The 20,317-nt window shown below is 50.4% G+C and overlaps 1 protein-coding gene across 1 annotated transcript; it reads right to left on the bottom strand.

The window, feature by feature from the left end:
- Window positions 1-63: 63 nt before the first annotated feature.
- LOC123951394 (spermatogenesis-associated protein 31A6-like) lies at window positions 64-5,696 on the bottom strand. Its single transcript, XM_046020071.1, has 4 exons — window positions 5,511-5,696; window positions 5,082-5,139; window positions 4,463-4,523; window positions 64-4,213 (listed from the first exon to the last, which is right to left on the bottom strand). Exons 1-4 carry the CDS (start codon window positions 5,694-5,696, stop codon window positions 64-66), a joined length of 4,455 nt encoding a protein of 1,484 aa, XP_045876027.1.
- Between the last annotated feature and the right edge of the window lie 14,621 nt (window positions 5,697-20,317).

The raw sequence follows: 20,317 nt of genomic DNA, 5'->3' as shown, positions 1-20,317 counted from the left end.
CACTCATGAGGGGAAAAAACATGTATTTTGGGGAAGCAAAGTAATCATGGCACAGAGAAGCCATTAGCCCATAGAAGATGTGCTAATGTGAGAAAAAAAAGTTCTTCTCTGCACTGTTTGTGTTTCTTCTTGGAGGAAAGTTGTCCTCCCAGGAAAGGTGTGAGAAGCACACAGTGGCTGGCCGGGTGCAATGTATCTTTGGAGGAGGCAGTGCCTGGGGCAGTGGGGCTGCAGGGTACAGCCTGAAGGGCCCGGCACCAGGGACCTGTAGTGGCAGGGTCTGCCTGGGCACCCCAGTACCCTGGTGGGGAAGGGCCACCCAATACACTCAGTCTTGTTGGCATAGCTGTGGCCCCTGGGGGTGCCCTGTGGGCTGGCTATCTCCCTCATCACTCTCCTCTGCTCTTGGTAGGAGAGGACCCTGTGGTAGCAGACATTGGGGTCTGCCGAAGCCTGGAGATCCTTTTGGCACCAGCTGACCTCCGGGGCTGTGAGTCTCTGGTGAGGCACCATTTTCTCCTCTAGGATCCGCCCCACAGCGGTCACGACCACCTGAGCCTTGGCAGAAGTGCTGTCCATGGCCGACCTGCCCGTAGCTTGTCCCCGGCCCTGGGATGATGAAGCCCGGCCCTGGGATGATGAAGCCTTGCCCTTTTGAAGGGAATCTTCCAGTAGTTTGCCTCTACTGGGAAGGAACCACTGAAGCAAGTGCTTCATCCTTCTCCTGAAGTACTTTTCTGGAGGCGCCTCCTCCTTCTTCAGCAAGATCTCACAGGCCTTGCTTCCCGAGGCCTCTGCTGACTCCTGGCCCCGGACGGGGCTTCTCACCTCACTGATCTGCAGGACCTTCAGTTCTGACAACCTATTGGCAGGCTCTCTCGAGGGGGACTTGCTAGAGCTCTCTCTCTCCTCGGAGGGGACACAAGACCTGCTCAGGCTCTTACATTGGTGCCGCAGTCCCGGGGGTCCCGGCTGCCTGTGGGGGCTCTGGCCACAGGTTCTTTGCCCACATGGCACCCAGGAAGTAGATGTGTCTTCACTGGACCCTCTCTGGAAGCCAGACAGACATCCCTGAGAAGCCAAGACGTCGGCAGCGAGGAACACATTGGACTGGCAGTCTTGAAGCAGACTCTCAGTGGCACAGTCTTGAAGGAGGACCCCAGTCTCACAGTCTTGAAGGAGCACAATGGGGCTGGCGGCCCGAGGCCGGTTCTCTGACTCCATCAACTTCCGGGGCTCTGATCCTATGCACCATGCCTCAAGGCGTAGCTCTTCAGGGTCTCGGGCGACCAACTTTGTAGGTGGCGTGGGGCTGTCGCTTTCCCCTGAAGACCCTGATCTTCTCAGCTCTCCACGGAGGCCTTGGTTGTTGGCCAGCACACGGGGTTCTAAGGTGACTCCCCAAGCAGGGGCCTCCTCGACCTCCCCCACATCTCCGGGCTCTTCGGCACTCAAATCCTGGGGCTCTAAGTTGAGCTCTAGCACGGTCACATCCCGTGAGGCCCGACCCCACTTTGGCTCCTTCGTGGCCGTTGCTGGACTTGGACTTGCCTCCAAGGTGCTGTTCATAAAAGTCCTTGAGGCAGTCTCACTGTGCCAGATTCTGCCCACCAAGCTGTATGTGAAGGTCCTAAAAGGTTGCCTGTCCCCCTGTCCAGCAGGAGGGCCACCCCCACGTGAGATCCCTTCCAGAGCCTGCTGCATTTCCTCACAGGTAAGCTGGGGATCACCGAGGGGATGCCCCCAGGTGGGGTAAGAATCTTTCATCACCTCTCCTTGATAAGGCTGAAGAGGATTTCCCTTGAACTTGGCCCCTGAGCTGGCCTTGGATATGCAGGTGGCTGAGCAGGGAGGGGAGGACCGGGAGAGGAGGATGCCCTTCTTCAACTTGAAGAGGTTTATAGGCTTGAGAACCTTGAGGGGGAGGCCCCACCGGTGCTTGACCCTGAGCCTTATGATATGTGCTTCTAACATCCGCTGAGTGTATGGACTGAGGATGGAAAAATCATGGAAGGTGGTCATGCAGCGTTCCCAACACTTGGAAAGTGCTGGCTTTCCAGGTTTCCTGTGAGGGCTTGGCTTTCTGGGAAGGTCTGAGGCGTGGTGGGCAGCGAGCCTGGAAAGGACCTGACCCTCTCTGGACTGCCCCAACTTCCTGAAATGGGCTCTCAGGTCTTTTTCTGGATGTTTCTCATCTGCACTGCTTGTGGAGGGCTTCAAATCTGTGTCTGACTCCTCATGATTTCTTCCTGGTGCCTTCCCTGGAGACCTTCTTGCATCCCTTTGTAGATCATTCTGGATCCTCCCTGCACTGGACCTTAAATTCTTGCCCAGGCTTTTTCCTGGCACAGTCTTTCCTGGGTACCTGGACCTGGTCTTCCGCGTGGCCTGGCAGGTTCCATCCGGAGACTCAGACTCGGACGTGGGACTGTGCCAGCTGCATGACTGGGGTACCTTCTGGAACTCTTGGCGAGGCTGTATCTTCAGGGATAGCTGGATCCTGTGGGGCAGGCCCCTTTCTTGCTTCGCGAGCCTCTTCCAAAGGTGCCGCTCCAGCAGTTCCCGGAGCTCAGAGTTGATCAAGTCCCCACGAAGGACAGAGACTGACCCATGGCCCTTGGGGGCCTGGCCACCCTGCAGAAGGTCAGGAGGACCTTGGCTAAAGACTTCCTGAGATCTTGTCACCACAGCAGGTACCTCGCCACTTTCTAGTTGCTTTTTCAGAAAGTGACATTCCGGGTTCTGAACGGCAGTTGACATGTAAGACGATGTCTTCTGGGCTACAGGGCAAGAAACCTTGCAGCTCCACATCTCTGGTGGCAGAGAAGGGGGTCCCACTGGGACAGAGGGTGCAAGGTGTGCCTGGGTCTGGGTCTGAGCTAGAGGCAGGACCTGGGGCTGGTGCAGAGGGAGGGGCTCGGGCGGGGGCTGGTCCAGAGGGAGGGGCTGGGGTGAGGGCTGATCCAGAGGGAGGGGCAGGGGCTGGGGCTGATTCAGAGGGAGGGGCGGGGGCTGAGTTAGAGGCAGGGGCAGGGACTGGGACAAGCTCAGGGTCAAGGGTTGGGGCAAGGCCGAAGGGTCCTGTAAGTCCTGGGTCAGGGAGAGGCGTGGAGCCAGGCTAGCCTGAATCTGGAGTGGCAAGGCATGAGAGAGCTCATTGAATATGATGGACGGGAGCTCCAGTGGGGGATCGGTCACCCTGACAGTGGCCACCAGGGACTCGCTGTGCAGAAAGGGGAGACCCCAGAAAAGCTGGCTGCATTTCTGCTCCAAACTGTCCCCTGGAATCTTGAGATGTGGGGGCATCTCAGGACCGAGCAGCTGTTTCGCTTTGCCCCTCATGCTCCAGAAGGACGGGCAGCCCATGGTGTCCTGCCCATCACCTGGGGACTTGAACATTCTCCCGAAAGAGGTCAGCTGGTATTCTGACCTTTCCTTCTTTTCCTTCTCCTTCCAAAACTTCTGTTCTGTTCTCTTGGTGATCAGTATCCCCAAAAGCTTCTGGACATCCGGGTTATTCAGAGGGGGGATCCTAGTCTCTCCCTGTCTGTGTGTGGGGTCTCCCCAGAACAAGGCCTCTGGTGGGCCGTTGGACAGAGGTGCTTTATGGGACTCCAAGTGTGTTGAGGTGGACAGGTTCCAGGCATTGGCAGCCGCCTGCCACCAGGACAGGGCCGAAATTGGGCAGCATGAGCGGCCCAGGCCCGAGAAGGCTGGGATAGGAGAAGCTGTCCTGTCAGGGGACCAAGGCGTGTGTGGAGCCGAGCTCTGTGGAATGGGGCATGGAGGGGGTACCCTCAAATCACATTGAGGGAGAGTCAAAGGAGAATCCCGCCGCTCTGGGGCCAAGGAGGCTGTCAGAGGCCCAGGGGAGGCCTCCGAAGGAGGGAGACATGGCGGGGAAGGGGGAAGAGCAAGGGGCTGGTGTGAAAAGCCATCTGGGGGGAGGAAAGGCCCTGCTGGCCAGGAAGTACTCAGGGAGGAGTGTGAGCCCACAGAAATTGAGGAGGTCATTGGTCCTGCTGGCAGGGTGGAGGCCTGAGGCTGAGGGGAACCCGTCAGCAGATCGTGGGCAGGTGATGAGGCCACGGCAGGAGCAGCGTCTTCCACAGGCTCCCTGCATGGCTGACCGGCTCTAGGTGGCGTGCCTCGGTGCACCCGCCCAGGGGCTGCTTGGTGAAAGCCATCCTGGTCAGAGAGCCTTGCCAGGTAGCTGAGAGAGACAGGATGTATGAATTGCCTCTGCAGCAGCCGGGACCAGGAGCGATCCCCATGGCCCTGCACACCCACACCCATGTCACAATGCTCCTTCTGTCCCTCAGCCCAGGGCTTTGGTCACAGTCTGTCCTCACGGCTCCTCCCAGCTTCCCCGAACAGCCTCAGAGGCTGTTCCCCGCAGCCCAGGGGTCACACCATAGACTCAGGGAGGCCCAACCAGGGGAGAAGGGGGCAGATTCTTTACCTTTGTAGAAGGGAGAACAGGTCCTGAACCTCTTCCAGATCACGTAGGCAATCTCTGAAAACTGGAAACAGGAGACCAGGTCACAGCAGAAGGCAGGGTCTAGGGGTCTTACAGGAGGCTGGGTACAATGTCCCTTTAGGGGAGACCTTTGGGGGATTGGACTCAGGAGCCCCAAACAGCACTGTCCAAGGCCACGTGCCCGAACCGTGATTATAGGGGTCATGATGGGGATCATGTCTTTGTCTTTTCCAAAGTGCTTCCTTGTTCATGACCTTACTGGGGGACGAAGAACTGTGTGGCCTCACAGCAGAATCTGAGTGGAGTTGAACAGCTTGTCCACAGTGGGAGCGGGAGGTCCTGACCCCAGTCCAGGCTCCGGGGCCCCTGCTGGGCGACACCGGTTTCCAGCCCCTCGGGGCTTTGTTCTGGTGCAGAATCTGGGAAGCCTCCGGGTTCCGCTCTCCCTCCTCGCTTCCACCAACCCCCCACCCAGGGCTCTGTTTCCTGAGGGATGGGCTCAGGCCCTGGTGTCCTGGAGACAGTGGGGCTGGGCCCTCAGAGCTGGGGGGGGGGGGCACAGTGTAACTGGGGCATGCAGGGGTGAGTGGTGGATGCTCACCTTTCAGAGACTGGTTTTTCTTCCTTCTGTTGCTCCTTCTCCGTGGCTCTGCTTGGTCCTGAGATAAGAGAACATGGGGAGACTGGGACCCCCGCCCCAGCAGCAGGTGACCCAGTGCTCAGGGGCCTGACCTTTGCTAGAGAGGCAGCTCTTAACCTCCGGTCCTCGGTCACTAGTCACTGTGTTTGGGACACTGTCCTGGACCCCTCCACCACAACCGGACTCCAGCCGGAGATCTTTGGGAAGAAATCGTGTCCCTCTAACCCCTGCCTTGTCTGGCTTGTCCTGGATGGACGGTGGTCTACTCTCTCCTGACAATTCTATTCTTTCCCATCTCAGGAGCCTCTCCAGTGACTCAGAAAAGTGGAAAGAATAATAGAAAATAAGATAGAATCACACTCTGCTGGGTCTGGGCCAAGGGTTCCTTACTTTCCTGCTCTTCCCGTGTTTCTTGCCTGGTGGCGAGGATGCATCAGGCTGGAAATAGGAAAGTAAGAGGAAGAAGAGCCCCAGTCCCCATATGAAGGCAAGGGTGGCATTAACTGCCCAGGTAGTGGGACTGGAGCTCAGCCAACCATCAGTAAAGAATTCCTGAGGGAAGAGATAATTCTCCATCTCTTTCCTCTGGAAAGTTTAGTCCCATTGCACTGGTATCCTCAGGCTACTGAGCCCAAAGTTAGTGTCCGATCGCACTGCTGCCCTTAGGCAACTGAGCTCTGAGAGTTAGTGACCGATCACACTGCTGCCCTCAGGCAACTGAGCCCTGGGTGTGGAGGTGCAGACACAAGCCCCACGTCCACATCACAGAGCTCTGGTCTGGTCACAAAGGGCCCTTGAGGGCAGGTAAGGGACACAAGTAGCCAGACCACATCCTCTCTCCACGGCAAGTCCTGTAGCTCCGTCATCCCTCCACCCTCCCAGGCGTGACACTCCTACCCACTCACCATGCTAGAGACAGACCTTTGTCAATTTGCCTTTCATCCTGCATGGAGCTCAGAGAACACCTGTTCCCCTTGGTATCTCCGGTTGTGCTCCATCAGTTTCACAGCTTTTAAAAATCTGCAGTTGTCCTTGGAATTTTGGTCAATTCCCAGGAACTTTTGTCTTCTGCCAGCGGCTCCAATCTCCCCACATAATATGTTCTCGCCTTGCATCACCCTAGTACAAATGAAACTCAAATTTCTTTTGTGCTTCTTTAGCCATGTGCATTTTGAAAACATCTTAAGATGTTTGTGTAGGGGCAGGCCAGGCCAGCTAGATGGAGACATCCAATCAGTGGGGCGCGCATATATTTACTGAGGTGAGTTGCAATCCCATTGGCCACCTGTGTGTGGGCCGGGCTCAACCACCTCTATAAAGGCTGGTCTGCGAGGTTGCAGAGGGGTGGGTAACAGGAGGACTCAGAGTAGGGGGTAGCAGGAACCATTGGGAGCCATTAGGGTAGTGGTAGGAGTGGTAGTGTCAGGTTGTGGAGAGTGACAGCGCCCTTTTCATCATCCGGAGCGTCGGGAGCAGTATTGCTGTGCAGCCTCGCGGACCCTGAGCAGCGGCGCCGCTGGGAGCAGCCTTGTCAGGAGCCAGGGGCGAGGCCTCATCAGGAGCGGCTTTGTTGGCAGTGGCGCCGCCGCTCGCTCTGTCACGAGTCCGGGGAGCAGCCTCACCACCCTGAGCAGCGGGAGCGGCCTCGTCCCGGGGAGTGGCCTCGCAGCCCCCAGCAGCAGCGCCGCGGGGAGCAGCCTAGTCAGGAGCAGCCTCCCCGCTGTCACGAGTCCAGGGAGCGGCCTCACAGCCCTGAGCAGCGGCGCCGCTGCGAGCCCTGAGCAGCGGCACCAGGCACCACCGGGAGCAGTCTCGTCAGGAGCAGCCTCGTTCCGGGGAGCGGCCCGTGGTACAGTGAGGGTGAGGCAGGGAGCCTCCAGGAGGGACCCCAGGGCAAGGAGGCGGTGGCCCCCAGCAAGGCTCAGGCACCTACCGGTCAGTTTGATTTCTAATGCATGGTGCGAAATAAAGCTTTGCTTGATTTTCGCTTTGTGTCAGTCTCGTTCCTTTGATCACGGACCCTAACAGTTTGTTTTCAATTAATCTTCACTAACTTTAGCTAGAGGGACTTAGAAAATTAATGATTATTCCAAATTTACAAAGCTAAGTAGGTGCAAAATAAGTAGGTGAAATAGTTAAACCTCCCAGGTATGTTTCTCAGTCAGTTCTAGTCTAGTTCTAGGGTAGGATTGGGTGGTTGTCGTTTTTCACTGACTTTCGTCCCAGGGCTTGATGGTTCTAAGGAATCTCTCGTACTGCGGACATGCCCTCCATTTCCTCCACGGTGGATTAACTGTCTCATTTTTCTGCGTAGTCAGGATCGTTAAACACCTTACCTCTCATTTTATGTGTTTATTCAAAGGCATGAGGAGCCCAAGGTGGCCAAGCAGCCATCTTCAGTTCCACTTTAATGGAATCACAGTATGTCTCCTGGTGGTAGCATTCTTCCCTTTGAACAAGGGTCTCTAGATCTGCAGGGCGTGAGGTCACAGAAACAAGGAGCAAAGATTTCCTAGTGACGTCACTAGGGTAATACAGGTGTCCCTCCATTTCTAGTGCTAGCTTCCCGGACCCGTGAATCCTGACTATGGGAGAAAGAGCATCACACATGGACGCATTGATTTAGAGTATACCCAGCCTCCCGAAGAACGTTGCCCCCAGACACATTCTGCCTGCAAGTGATTGCCACCCAGCCAGCTCTGTAACCGAGTCGTCAAAAGGCCATTTCGTTGTTCTCGCAAGCCAGTTGCTTCGGATGGTGGAAAGCATGGTACGACCCTGAATTCCACCATCATAGGCTCACTGCTGCCCTTCATCTGCTATGAAACACGTTCCTTGACCAGGGGCAACATGGCGTGGTACACCATGCCAATGGGTAAAGCGTTCCATAAGTCCAAGGATAGTAGATTTAGCAGAGGCCCTGTTTGCAAGGAAGGAAACTACACATTCAGAGCAGGTGTCTATTACAGACGTGGAACTGAGATTTGTGCTTCTGCTGAGGCTCAGGGATCCGTGGTGTCTGCTGGGCCCTGGACCCCAGCTACTAACCACCTTTCAGATTCCTCGGTGCATCTGTTACTGTCTGAAAGAAAAGGACACTGCGCCTTTCTGTTTTCGTTTCTTTTACTTTCTTCCACCTGGCCTCGTTCCACAAATCATCGGCCATGGGATTCGTGAGCTTTCTCTCAGTCTATAAATCACAAGCTCCCCTTCCATCCTCCATGGTGGTGGTTAGCCAGGGCGTCACTGTCCCCTTGATTTTGCATGGGAAGAGTGGAAGTCCACGAAGAGTAAAAAGATTTACGCAAGGACGCCATAGGACAGGCGGGAAATCTGGGTTAGAGCTTCTCAACAGATACTGTTTTCTTCCCTGGTCTGTCACTGCCTCACTAAGATTACATGTATGTCACAAGTGGGCAGAAGGTTCTTATAACCCTCGTTTGCAGCAGCCACTACTGCGTCCTGGGAGTGGTGGCCAGGAGCTGAGGTGGGGTGCTGCCCCAGTGACGGGGGGCAGGGAGCCCGAGGGAAGCCGTGCTAAGCGTTCTCACTGCCCATGATCTTCCCTGTTACTACTCTGGGCTGTGGTAGGACTCTGTGGGCAGATCATGTCGTCTCCAGGGCTCTCCCAGTGGGTCCAGCTGAGAAGCCGGGATCCCAGAACAAAGACCCCCAGCGGTCCCATAAACTGTTGGCGGCACAGAGCAGGGCAGGTAAGCCCAGTGATGGGACAGGCGGAGCCCACACAGGAGCAGCAGAAGATGTCAGCGCCTCCTCTGTGCTGAAGTGAACCTTTGAGAAACAGCATCGAATGGAAAACACCACCCTTGTATCAGGACACCCAGCGCACTTATGTCACTTTCAGTGCACAGCGTTCTCAAAAACACAAACTAAAAGGCTTCAAGCCACGAGAACGCAACGGAAGAATTACGTCTTTCAATATTTCCACAATATTTGAAATGGGTTTGTAGAGTGAAAAAAAGTAATCAAAGTATTTTTATATTTGTATATTTATCTGTAGGTTCTTCTTATTATTCGTGTTACCTTTTTGTTAGCACAGCCGGCGCCGACACGCGCACGCCTGCATCCAGCGTTCTCCGCCTCCAACGCTCACCTGATCTACCCCAAAACACTACGAATGGGATCAGTTTCACGAGTGAATTAAAGTACAGTAATTATCAACCACTAAAATTTCGGTGGATTTTTATTAACAATGGATAAGCTAATCTGGGGAGAACTCTATCTTTTCAATACTGTTTCCATCCATTAACATGTATGCAATGTTATATGAGTAAGAAGTTTTCTAAAAATCAGGTTTTAGAAGATTTCTAATAGTATTACGACAATACTGGTGCACAAACACACAGATCAGTGAAACAAAACAGAAATTCCGATGTCAAACCCTAGTCTGTATCCTGTCATCTTTACATACTCAATGCTGATATGCATCCGACCTGTCCCTTACACTGCGTATTTCATTCCACGGCGTGGGTGCGGTATCCGTCCATTGGCACTGCTCCCCACTGCTGCAGTGTAACCACGCGATGCTGCTACCTTTGGGCCACCATCACCCTGATATGCTTCTATCGGCCTCTGGCGTGAAAATAGGAAAAGGAAAATGGATACATCTCTTCCAGGATATTTAAAGAGGTATTTAGATTTCCTCAAGAAACAGTGAAAAACTTTGAAAACAAGACATGAAAGCCTTATTCTGAATCCCCACTCAACTGATGGACTCAGATTTCAGCTCACGGGCTGAATGCAGAGGCAGTTCACCGTAGGAGAACCTCGAGTCTGTTAACAGGATGAAGGAAAACCCCACGACCAACTCACCAACTGATGCAGAAAAAGCACCAGACAGAATCAAAACCCGTCATGGTATAAACACAGTACACACCAGGACCAGGGGGAACTTCCTCAACCCAATAAAAGGCATTTATGGAAAACACGCTGCTAATATCATAGTCAGTGGATGCAGCCTGAAAAGCTTCCCCTCTCGCCATTCCTAGTCAACACCGTGTGGGAGGTGCTAGCCAGAACAGTCAGGCAAGAAAAATAAAGTAAAAGACATCCAAAATGGAAAGGAAGAGGTAACACTATCTCTACGCATAGATTACAGGAGCTTACATACAGAATATTCCATGATACAAGGTCGAAACACAAAATCAGGGGTGCCTGGCTGGCTCAGTTGGCAGGATCCAACTGTTATGAGTTCGAGCCCCATGCTGGGTATAGCGAATACATTAAAAATAAAATCTTAAAAAAATAAAAAATAAAAAACCCTATAAAATCAGTTGTATTTCTATAAACAGTTGTATTTCTATAAAGCAGTTAACAATCTCTAAAGCAAGTCAATTTATAACAACATCAAAAAGAATAAAATACTTAGGAATAAATTTAACCAAAGAGATCTCAGACCTGATAGTGAAAAAAACAAAACACTGCTGAAAGAAAGTAAAGAAGATCTAAATAAATGGAAATATTTCTGTGTTCATGGATTCAAGGACTTAATATCATTAAGATGGAAATACTTCTTAAAGCAACCTACAGATTTATTTAATACAATCCTGATTCAGTACAATCCCTACCCAAATTTCAATGGCATTTTTCTTACAGAAATGGAAAAGCTGATCCTAAACTTCAAAAGGAATCTCCAGGGACCGCAAATAACCAAAAACAATCTCAAAGTTGGAGAACTCATATGCCTTGATTTCAAAATTTACTGTAAAGCAAAGGAACTGAGACGCTGTGATACTGGCATAAGGCTAGACATACAGATGACGGAACAGACAGGAGAGTCCTGAAAGCTAGAGAGCCTGTCTCTCTGTAGCCAACAGACCAGGAACACCCAATGGAAGACAACAGTGCCTTCAGCAGACGGTCCAGGGACAACTGGAAACCACATGCAGAAGAACGAAACTGGACACACACAACAATTAAGTCCAAATGGATCAGACGGGGCACTTCCGGGGCTCAATCGGTTACACATTTGCCTTCGGCTCAGGTCATGATCCCAGGGTCCGGGATCAAGCCCTGTACTGGGCTCCCTGCTTGTGGAAGTCCGCTTCTGCCTCTCCCTCTGGGCTCTCTTTCTCTTTCTCTCAAATAAAATCTATAAAAACAAAACAAACAAAACACCAAAATGGATCAGGGCCCTACACCAAAGCTAGAACTACAAAACTCTCAGAAGAAAATACAGTGGTGTATCTTCACGACTCTGGATTTGACAACAGATTTCTCAGCGAGGACACCAGAAGCACTAGCAACAAAAGACTAGACAAACTGGCCTTCATCAAATTACAGACTTCAGTGCACCAAAGGACACAAATCAAAGAAATGACAAGACAACCTCTAGAACTGTGGGGGGAACACTTGCAAGTCAGTATCTGGTAAGGGTCTAGTATCCAGGACATGGAAAGAACTCTTGTAACGTCACAATAAAAAGACAAACAGCCCAGTCTGAAAATGGGCCAGAGACTTCTGAAGTCTCTTCCCCAAAGACACACAAAGAGCTGCACACACAAGAAAAAGGCTCGACGTCGTCGGTCTTCTGGGAAGGGCAATCACAACCACATGCTTCAGACCTACCGGCGCGGCAAAAATCAAAAACAACTGAGTGTCGGTGAGGCTGTGCGGAAACCGGCGCCATCTGTGCTGCGGGCGGGGCAGGGGGTGCAGAATGGTGCAGCCGCTGTGGAAAGCCGTCTGGCAGGTGCTCAGTAAGTTAAGCACAGACCCACAATTTGATCCAGCAACTGTATAGCTAAGAACACACACGGAAGACTGAATACAGGGATTCAAACAAGTGCTTGCATGCGAGCTCATGGCCACCCTCCAGCAGCCAGAGCGCGGTGGCAATCTAGCCCCATCAGCACAGGAGCCATGCAGCATGTCCCCACAACGGACTGCGACTCGCGTGACGAGGAACGCAGGACTGGTGCACGCTGTGCACCGGAGGAACGATGAAAACACGGGAAGTGGAGGAAGCCAGACACAAAAGGTCACAGACGGTATGATACTGTTGATCAGAAATCTCCAGAACGGGTGAAACCACAGAGATGGAAAGCGGACTGGTGGTTGCTGGGGGCTACAGGCAGGGGGAAATGGGGAAGGACTGCTTAGCGGCAGGGGCCTGCTGGGAGAAAACCAGACAGCTGATGGCCACGTAACACGGAGCTTGTGCCAAACGCCGAACTGCACTCTTTAAAATGGCTAATTTTATCTTGTGTGAGCTTCACCTCAGTAAACGAGAAATCTCAGCAGTCGTGCTTTCTAAAACCAGTAGATTGCTTTTCCTGTCAAAGGAGCTGTTTAGGGGCACCTGGGTGGCTCGGTCGGTTAAGCATCTGCCTTCAGCTCAGGTCACGATCTCGGGGTCCTTGGACTGAGCCCCACGTTGGGCTCCCTGCTTCTCCCTCCCGCTCTGCTCCTCCCCACGGCTTGTGCTTTCTTTTTTTCTCAAATAAATAAAAATCTTTAAACAAAAAAACTGTACACTTGTAAGTCAATTACACCTCAATACACAGTAGGTTTTAAAAAGCTGAGTCTTGATTATTGCTTAAAGACCAGGGTGGGCACGTAACGCTCATCTGCTTCCCGGGTATGTGAGTGCCCGTTATGCAAGTAGCGCAGGTGTTCGACAGGAGAAGTGCACGTAACAAACCGCCCCGCCTGAGTACTGCCATGCTCGGTGAGCACGCTGGCTTACCAGCTCCAGGAGAGGACAGATAGTCCCCGTGTTCACATTCAGCCCTTCCACGACGATGAAACATCGGGTGACCCGAGCCTTGCGAAGATTCTTTAAAAGGAAAAAAAAAAGACATTTTATTTAATTTTCTTTTTAAGGATTTTATTTATTTATTTGACAGAGATCACAAGCAGGTAGGGAGGCAGGCAGAGAGAATGTGGGGGGGGGGGGAGCAGGCTCCCTGCTGAGCAGAGAGCCCGATGCGGGGCTCAATCCCAGGACCCTGGGATCACGATCCGAGCTGAAGGCAGAGGCTTTAACCCACTGAGCCACCCAGGCGCCCCCAAAAAGACATTTTAAATCTCAGTAACTGCAAACGCAGAATCTGTTAGATGCTCCCTAGCACTCCACCCGACAAAATCTGTTCATCTGAATAAGTAAACCAATAGATAATCTGGGTGAGTTTTAAGTTCAAGGTTTTATACCCTGTTATTTTGAGACAACAGTGCTTTCTTTTTTCATGTTTTCCAGTTCACGCAATCCATGAGGTGACCGCACACATGTACACACACATGCAATTTAGGTGCTCTGAGAATGCCGAAGCCAAACAAAACCCCCCAAACCCAGAATGACTGAGATAGCCCAAGGGAAATTTCCGGGGAGATGGGCACATTTTAGGTCACAACGGTGCCATGATACCTGGATTATCCACTGGTCAAAATGTATGGCCAGGATTTGTTCACTCTGACATCTACCAAGTTTGTCTAAAACAGAGCTACAGTGACGATGGCAATCATCACAGACGGGGCGGGAGTGTGACAGAGGCTCTGATGACACAAGAAGGGCGGGAGGCTTCTTATACCACTGTATTTCCTTTGAATATGCCCGGGATTTTCCATGGTAAAAAGCTGAACAGACAAACCCTGTTCTCCTTCATCTACCCAACAGCAGATAAAATCCTTCCTAACCACCGGGTCAAGTAAAACTCAACCATGACCTCATCCAGGCACGCGTGAGGCAGTGGCGGAGGCTACTTTAGAAGACACAGAACCTTCCTGCACCCCGCTGACGGCAGGTCACTAGTAATAAGCCGCCCACCCTGGAGAATCTGTAGATGCTTCAGGCGTGCAAGGCTTAAAAAATACTGAGATCCTTGGGTAGAACTGGCACCATCTTCCTATGCAAAGGTTTCTTGCCTCTATGCTTCTAACGAGGGACATGCCAGGACCCACGGCTGTGACATTCAGAGCACGTGGAATGCACGCCCCCGAGCGGGCTCAACCACCTGCATGCCACTCTTGACTCAGACCCAAACGCCATGGGTTTGCTGGGGGTCACGGGGGAGGACATGAAGAGAGGCGTGCCTCCCCCTACCTTTCCAAAATGAAGTATTTTTATTACAACTTAAAAAATACTCAATGTAGGAATCTCGGGAAATGGGAAAGTGCACAAAATTTTTAACAGATTAGGTAGTTACAAGACCCATTGATAGTGGCTGTCTTTCTTATAAACTGTTCAAATCAGGATTTTACTGCCACAGTGTTAGAACCTGAGTTTAAAAAATTATTTTAACTAATAATTACTGAAAACATGATTTTGGAGATACACTACTCTGCTGTGCATACACCATAGAGTAACTACTGCGCCAGCGCTGGGTGTTGGTAGTTTCCCTTCTCTCACTTTTTTACATCACACTGTGACCACGTCTGACTCTCTTCTGCAGATAGCGCCCCAGACACAGGTATAAGCGCTAGCGTGTTGCAGCATCACCTCCGCAGACTGGGGAGTACACGCCGCTCCCCGACGCGCACACTGACCTCCTTTTCCAGGAAGCTGCCCATGCCACCTTCCCCCAAAGCTGCCGAAAGTAATTACGGTGACGGTGAGGTGATTACAGGCAGACCTGCCTCTCCAACACGGAGTGTGTTCAATAAGCAGGAACGTCCTCACTTCATATCCACAAGTGATCCACAGGTGAGTTTTCATGACAAATTACCATTTCATACACAATTTAGCTGGTTAGCAAGCACAGAAGAACTGTGTAATTTTCTTCAAAAGAATCGTACCTCTGGTCTTCCATCTCTTGTTCCTGCAGCAGGTGCTCCAGGTCGGCCATGTCATTGTGCTTGAACAACTTAATGTCACTCCATGAAGCCTGCAATCCTCTCTGAATGGCAAAGCAGGCAGCTCTGTCTCTGCAAGGAAGAGAGACCCACCAGGCTGGGGTTTTAAAAGGTCTTGTCAACATTCTCGGGAAAGGAGCGCTCGCGTTCTGGGGCTGCTCACTGCACACTTGCTAACATGCAGATCAGCAGGAACATCTGACGGCGCACATGCCACTGTGCAGGTCCTTTTCACAGAGCGACCACGCTCACTCCGCACGGAGCACACCCCTGACTCATTTCACCCTCTCAGAAGTCAATGTGCACATCTGTTCACCACAGCAATTTCTTCGTTCTGAGAGACACACACAACGCTGGTGATCTCACCCTCGGTGGCATCTCGGACTGGACTGGCGCAGACTCTGCCCTTATTTTGCCGTAAGAAGTGATACCGACTGCGGACTCTGCTTGTGGCGGCTGAAACTCCAGTAAGATCTTTTAAACCGAGTTGGTCAGGGAGGGAGGATATCTCTGAATTAAGCTGCATTATTTTAAAGTATATGCAAGGCTTCTGCCGCGAAGATGAAATAGTCCTATTTTCCCTGTTTTTCTAAGTACAAGCCCAAATCCCAGACACTACATATAAAACAGACATAAGAAGACTCTGAGAAGTGCGGAAAAATGCCAGGCCGGCTGACGACCTATGACATGACGTCTCGTGGGCTTCCCTGACTTGGACCTGACGAAGCTGACCCACTCCAAGTGCCCAGGGGAGCAGACAAAAAAGCTCATAGAACCTGCCCTCTGTCGCCGAAGGGACAGGAAAGGGGCGGTCCGGCAAGCAGAAATGACTCGATTGCAGCCAAACCACAGAAAAACGTGGGCTCATCCCCCCACACCAGCGAGGGCTAAGGGAGCCCAGATTCGGACCGCTGCAAAGCTAAGAGGCGTGCCAACAGCCACCCCGGTGGCCTCAGAGAAGGGAGGCAGGACTGGACCCCAAAAGCCAGTAACAGGGGCCCACCTGGCGGCATCAGTGAAGACCACGTGGAGAGCTCCAGCCTCCGCTCCCCCGCAGGGAGGGACAGCCTCCTTTTCTTGGCTTGGTCTGTGCCAGAGGAGGCTTAGGGGAGAGCGGAACTCTCATTAACACCGATGGAAATGAAAACACCCCCACCCAGCTGTCAGTGGAGGCGGAAGGGAGACCCTGGCCTTGTACCTCCACCTGGCAGTCATGAGGCAGTAGTGAATGCCCCCACCCCTAATGGAAGAGTGACAGAGAAAGCCGACTAAAACCCAAGGTTTAAATAAAGCATAAACTCTGATAGCAGAGTATGAAAATGTCCTGATGTCGAGTATCACTTGTCATACCAAAAATCAAAAGATATCAAACAGAACGAAAGAAAACAATCAACAAATGCCAGTGTTGAGTTGACAGATGTCCGGATTATCTGAGAATCATTTTAGAGCAGTCATGATAAAAATACTTCAGTGAGCACTTATGAACACGCTTGGAACAAGGGAAAAACAGGAAGCCCCAGGAAAGAAACAGGAGACAAAGAATCCCATGGGGAAGCTAGAACTGAAAAACACAATGGCCAAAAGGAAAAAAAAAAAGAAAGAAAAGAAGGAAAAGTACAGTGGACGGGCTCAGCAACAGGCTGAGCGGGACGGAGAGAAGAACAGAAGTGGCAGACAAAACAGAAGGTAGGCAACGGAAACCAGAGGAAAACACGCGACAATGAAAGAACAGAGCCTCAGGGACCCGCGGAACTACAACAAGAGCTGCCACATTGGCCTCAGCAGAGGGCTGGAGGATGGAGATAGCGGGGCTGAAAAGTGCTCAAAGAAATAAGGATGGAAGATGCCTCCAATTTGGTAAGAAGCTGAGCGAAATTCATACAGGTAAACCCAAACAAATAAACGCCAAGATTATAGTAAAGCTTCTGAAAACTAATGATGATGAAGAAATCTTGAAAGCAGCCCTAAAATGACACCTTACATAGAAGAGAAAAAACAATTTGAGATATCAATCAGAAACCAGGGAGGTCAGGAAAAATTGTTATATTCCAAATGCTTGGAAGAAGAGAACTCGCAAACAAGAATTCTGTAACAAGTAGAAAGATCCCTTAGGGAACAGGGGAAACGAAGGCAAAGGAAGCAAAACCAAGAGAAGATGACCCCAGCAAACCACGGGGAAAGGAATGGCTAAAGAAAGCTCTCCACAGAGAAAAAAATAAGTAAAGAAAATGAAAGAATCTTAGATTATCAGAGAGGAAGAAAGAACAGAGTAAAATTTTGAACAAACACACTAGGTTTTTCTTACCTTCCCAAGTTTTCTAAATTACTTTGGATGATTTAAATAAAAGTTATAACACTGTGATATGGTTTACAATGTGTGTGCAGGAAGTACTGAAAACAATTATAAACAAGGAGAGTAGAGAAGTGTAAGGAAGGTAAAGGTTTCTCTACCTGAAGTGGTAAAATGATGAGACCAGCAGACGGTGATAACTTACGTGTATACATAATGTCATATTGAAAACAACTGACTAAAAACAAACAGGACTATGCAATGAGAAACACTCAAAAACACCATGGATAAGTCAAACTAGAATCCCAAAATATGTTCACTTAACCCCCAGAAAGGCAGGAAAAAGAAAACAGAAAAACAAAAAAGAGGTAACAAATATGAAACAAAAAATAAAGTGCCCTCACATGTCTAGTAATTACTTTAAATGTAAATGGCCAATATACACAATTTAAAGACAAAGACTGGCAGAATGGATCAAACATGTCCCAACAATATCCTGCCTATGAGAAAACATACAACAAGGTATATAATAACGTGGTAGTGGCTGTATGTGTGATACGCACGGAAAATACAGCATGCAGACATTCATCAGGAGAAAGCAGAATACCTATGCTGTTACCCGATGAAGTAGACTCTGGAACAAAGAAAATTACCAGAGACAGAGAAGAGCACTATACAGTGATAACCAGGATCAATTAACCAAGAAAATATGCAAACGAAAGAGCTACAAAAGGCTGAGAAGCCAAAACTGAGGTAAGAGAAAGGAACACAGACAAATCACAACTACAGTAACCGTAGAACTACCAGACGGAAAACCAGCAAGGCCAGACCAGACCTCAACACCACCATGAACTAAGACGATCCACGTGTCGCTTATGCAACACATCACCGAGCAATGGCCAAATAGTCTTCTTTAAGTGACCAGGGAACATATTCTCACACAGACCCCATTGGGAGCCATGACGCAACCTGCAACAAGTTTAAAATCTCCCAACACTTGGAAATTAAACACACTTCTAAGTAATTTGTGGGTCAAAGAGAGTCTAAAGGAAAATAAAATATACGAAACTCAGTGAAAATAAACAGACCAAGGTGTGTGGGACAAGGCTAGAGGAGCACACAAGTAGTGCACAGCACTAACAAATTAGAAAAAAGAAAAAGTCTCAAATCAACAATCAAAATTACCAACTAAAGAATCTAGAAAAAGAAGAGCAAAAAGAAGCCAAAGAAGAGCAGAAGGCAGGAAACAGGAGCAGAAAGTGACAGAATTGGAAACAAAAATATAACAGAGAACAATCATTGAAACAAACAGCTGATTCTTTGCAAAGATAAATAAAATTGAACTGTAGCAAAACTAACTAGCAAGAGAGGAGCCAGAATACCAGACAGGAATGAAACGTGTTATCACATTTAGAAGAAAAAGGAAGTATTATAAAGAACACAACATAAGTTTGACAACTGAGAAGAACGAATTCCTTGAAAAACACAAACCATCTTAACTCATTAATATGACACTGATAATCTGACCAGCCTTTAAAGTACTAAGGAAACTGAATTCAGAATTAAATTCTTCCAAAAAATAAATCCCCAGGCCTGGTTGGCTTTACTGGAGAAATCTACTAAACATTTAAGGAGTTAACATTAATTTTACACTATTTCTCCAGAAAACATAAGGAGGAATCCTAAGGGATTTTAGTCTCCTAATGGGAGACTAAAAGACTCCTAAAAGGAGACTAGTCTCCTAATGATAAGACCTAAATCCAAAAAATGCAAACATCGTTAGCCATCAGGGGAATATAAATTAAAATCACAATAAAATCTCTCTATATGCTTATCAGAATGGCTAAAATTTAAAAAAAATGACAATACCAAATGCTTCTGAGGATGTCGAGAAACTACTTCACTTAAACACTATGGGAATGCAAAATGGTACAGCCACTCTGGAAAACAGGCAATGCCATGAGACCCACAAGCCGCACTCCTTGGCCTATACCCACAGAAATGAAAACCTAGCTTTAGAGAAAACCTATGCATAAATGCTCACAGCAGATTTTGTTCTAGCCCCAATTGGGAAAGAGCGCAGACATCCTATGTCAGTGAGTGGTTCAACCAACTGTGCTGCTTCTGGACCATGAAGTACGACTCAGTAATCAAAAGGAACGAATTCGCGATCCACACAACGTGGGCGAACCTCCAGAGAATTCATGCCGAGGGAAAAAGTGACTCCCAAACATTACTCAGTGCACGACTACACTTGTATTCACAATCTTGAAATGACAACATCACAAAAAGGGAGACTGGATGTGGCTGCCAGGGGATAAGGAGTGGGTAGGGCGGGAGGACCACGGGTATGGCAACGCGAGGGGCCCTTGTGGTGATGGAAATGTTCTGGATTCTGACTTAATCCGTGTCCACATCCCAGCTATGAAGCAAGCACTGGGGAGACAGGGCAAAGGGCCCACAGAATCTCCGCACTGTTTGTGGTGAACGGGGACAGACCCACACGTGAGCAAGCATGCCACCGAGACTCCTGCCGGCAAAACTCCCCGACCATGTGCTGAGAGTCAGAGACTAAGCCCTGCGCGTCACCGTCCATGCCTAATGAATTCATCCAGTGATTTACTAAATACCAGTATCACCTCCAGTGCTCCCACCTCCCACCTCCGGATGAGTTCTGGGCGGAACGTTTAAAGTGATGTGTCAAAGCACGGCGAGTGGGAGCGAGTGCGGCCGAGGCCTCCCAGCTGGGACCACAAACAGGGCAACCCCGTACTCGGGCCCCGACGAGGACACACACGAGCTCCACGCGGCTACATGCCGGTGCACCGGGCTGCCGGGGGCTGGGGGGGCAGGACGGGCCGCGCACCCCCAGCCCCGGCTCCCCAAAGCGCAACAGGGCCGGCGCTGCAGCGTGTGCCTGAGCTTGCCACAATGGCAGGACCCCGCGGGGAGAGGCGAGAGGCCAGGGCGGGGGCCATGGGAAGCTGGGCTCTGAGCCTTGGCACTTGGCCCCCTCTTCTACGTGCCAGTCTCTGTTAGTTTATCGACCGAGCTGGTGTCTTCCGAGCACAACTGAGCGGAGATGTGCTCCCAGGCA

Source organism: Meles meles, chromosome 10, assembly GCF_922984935.1.
Source record: "Meles meles chromosome 10, mMelMel3.1 paternal haplotype, whole genome shotgun sequence".
Lineage (NCBI taxonomy): Eukaryota > Metazoa > Chordata > Mammalia > Carnivora > Mustelidae > Meles > Meles meles.
Note: the sequence above shows the minus strand (reverse complement) of the source record. Positions and strands in the feature narration are given on the sequence as shown.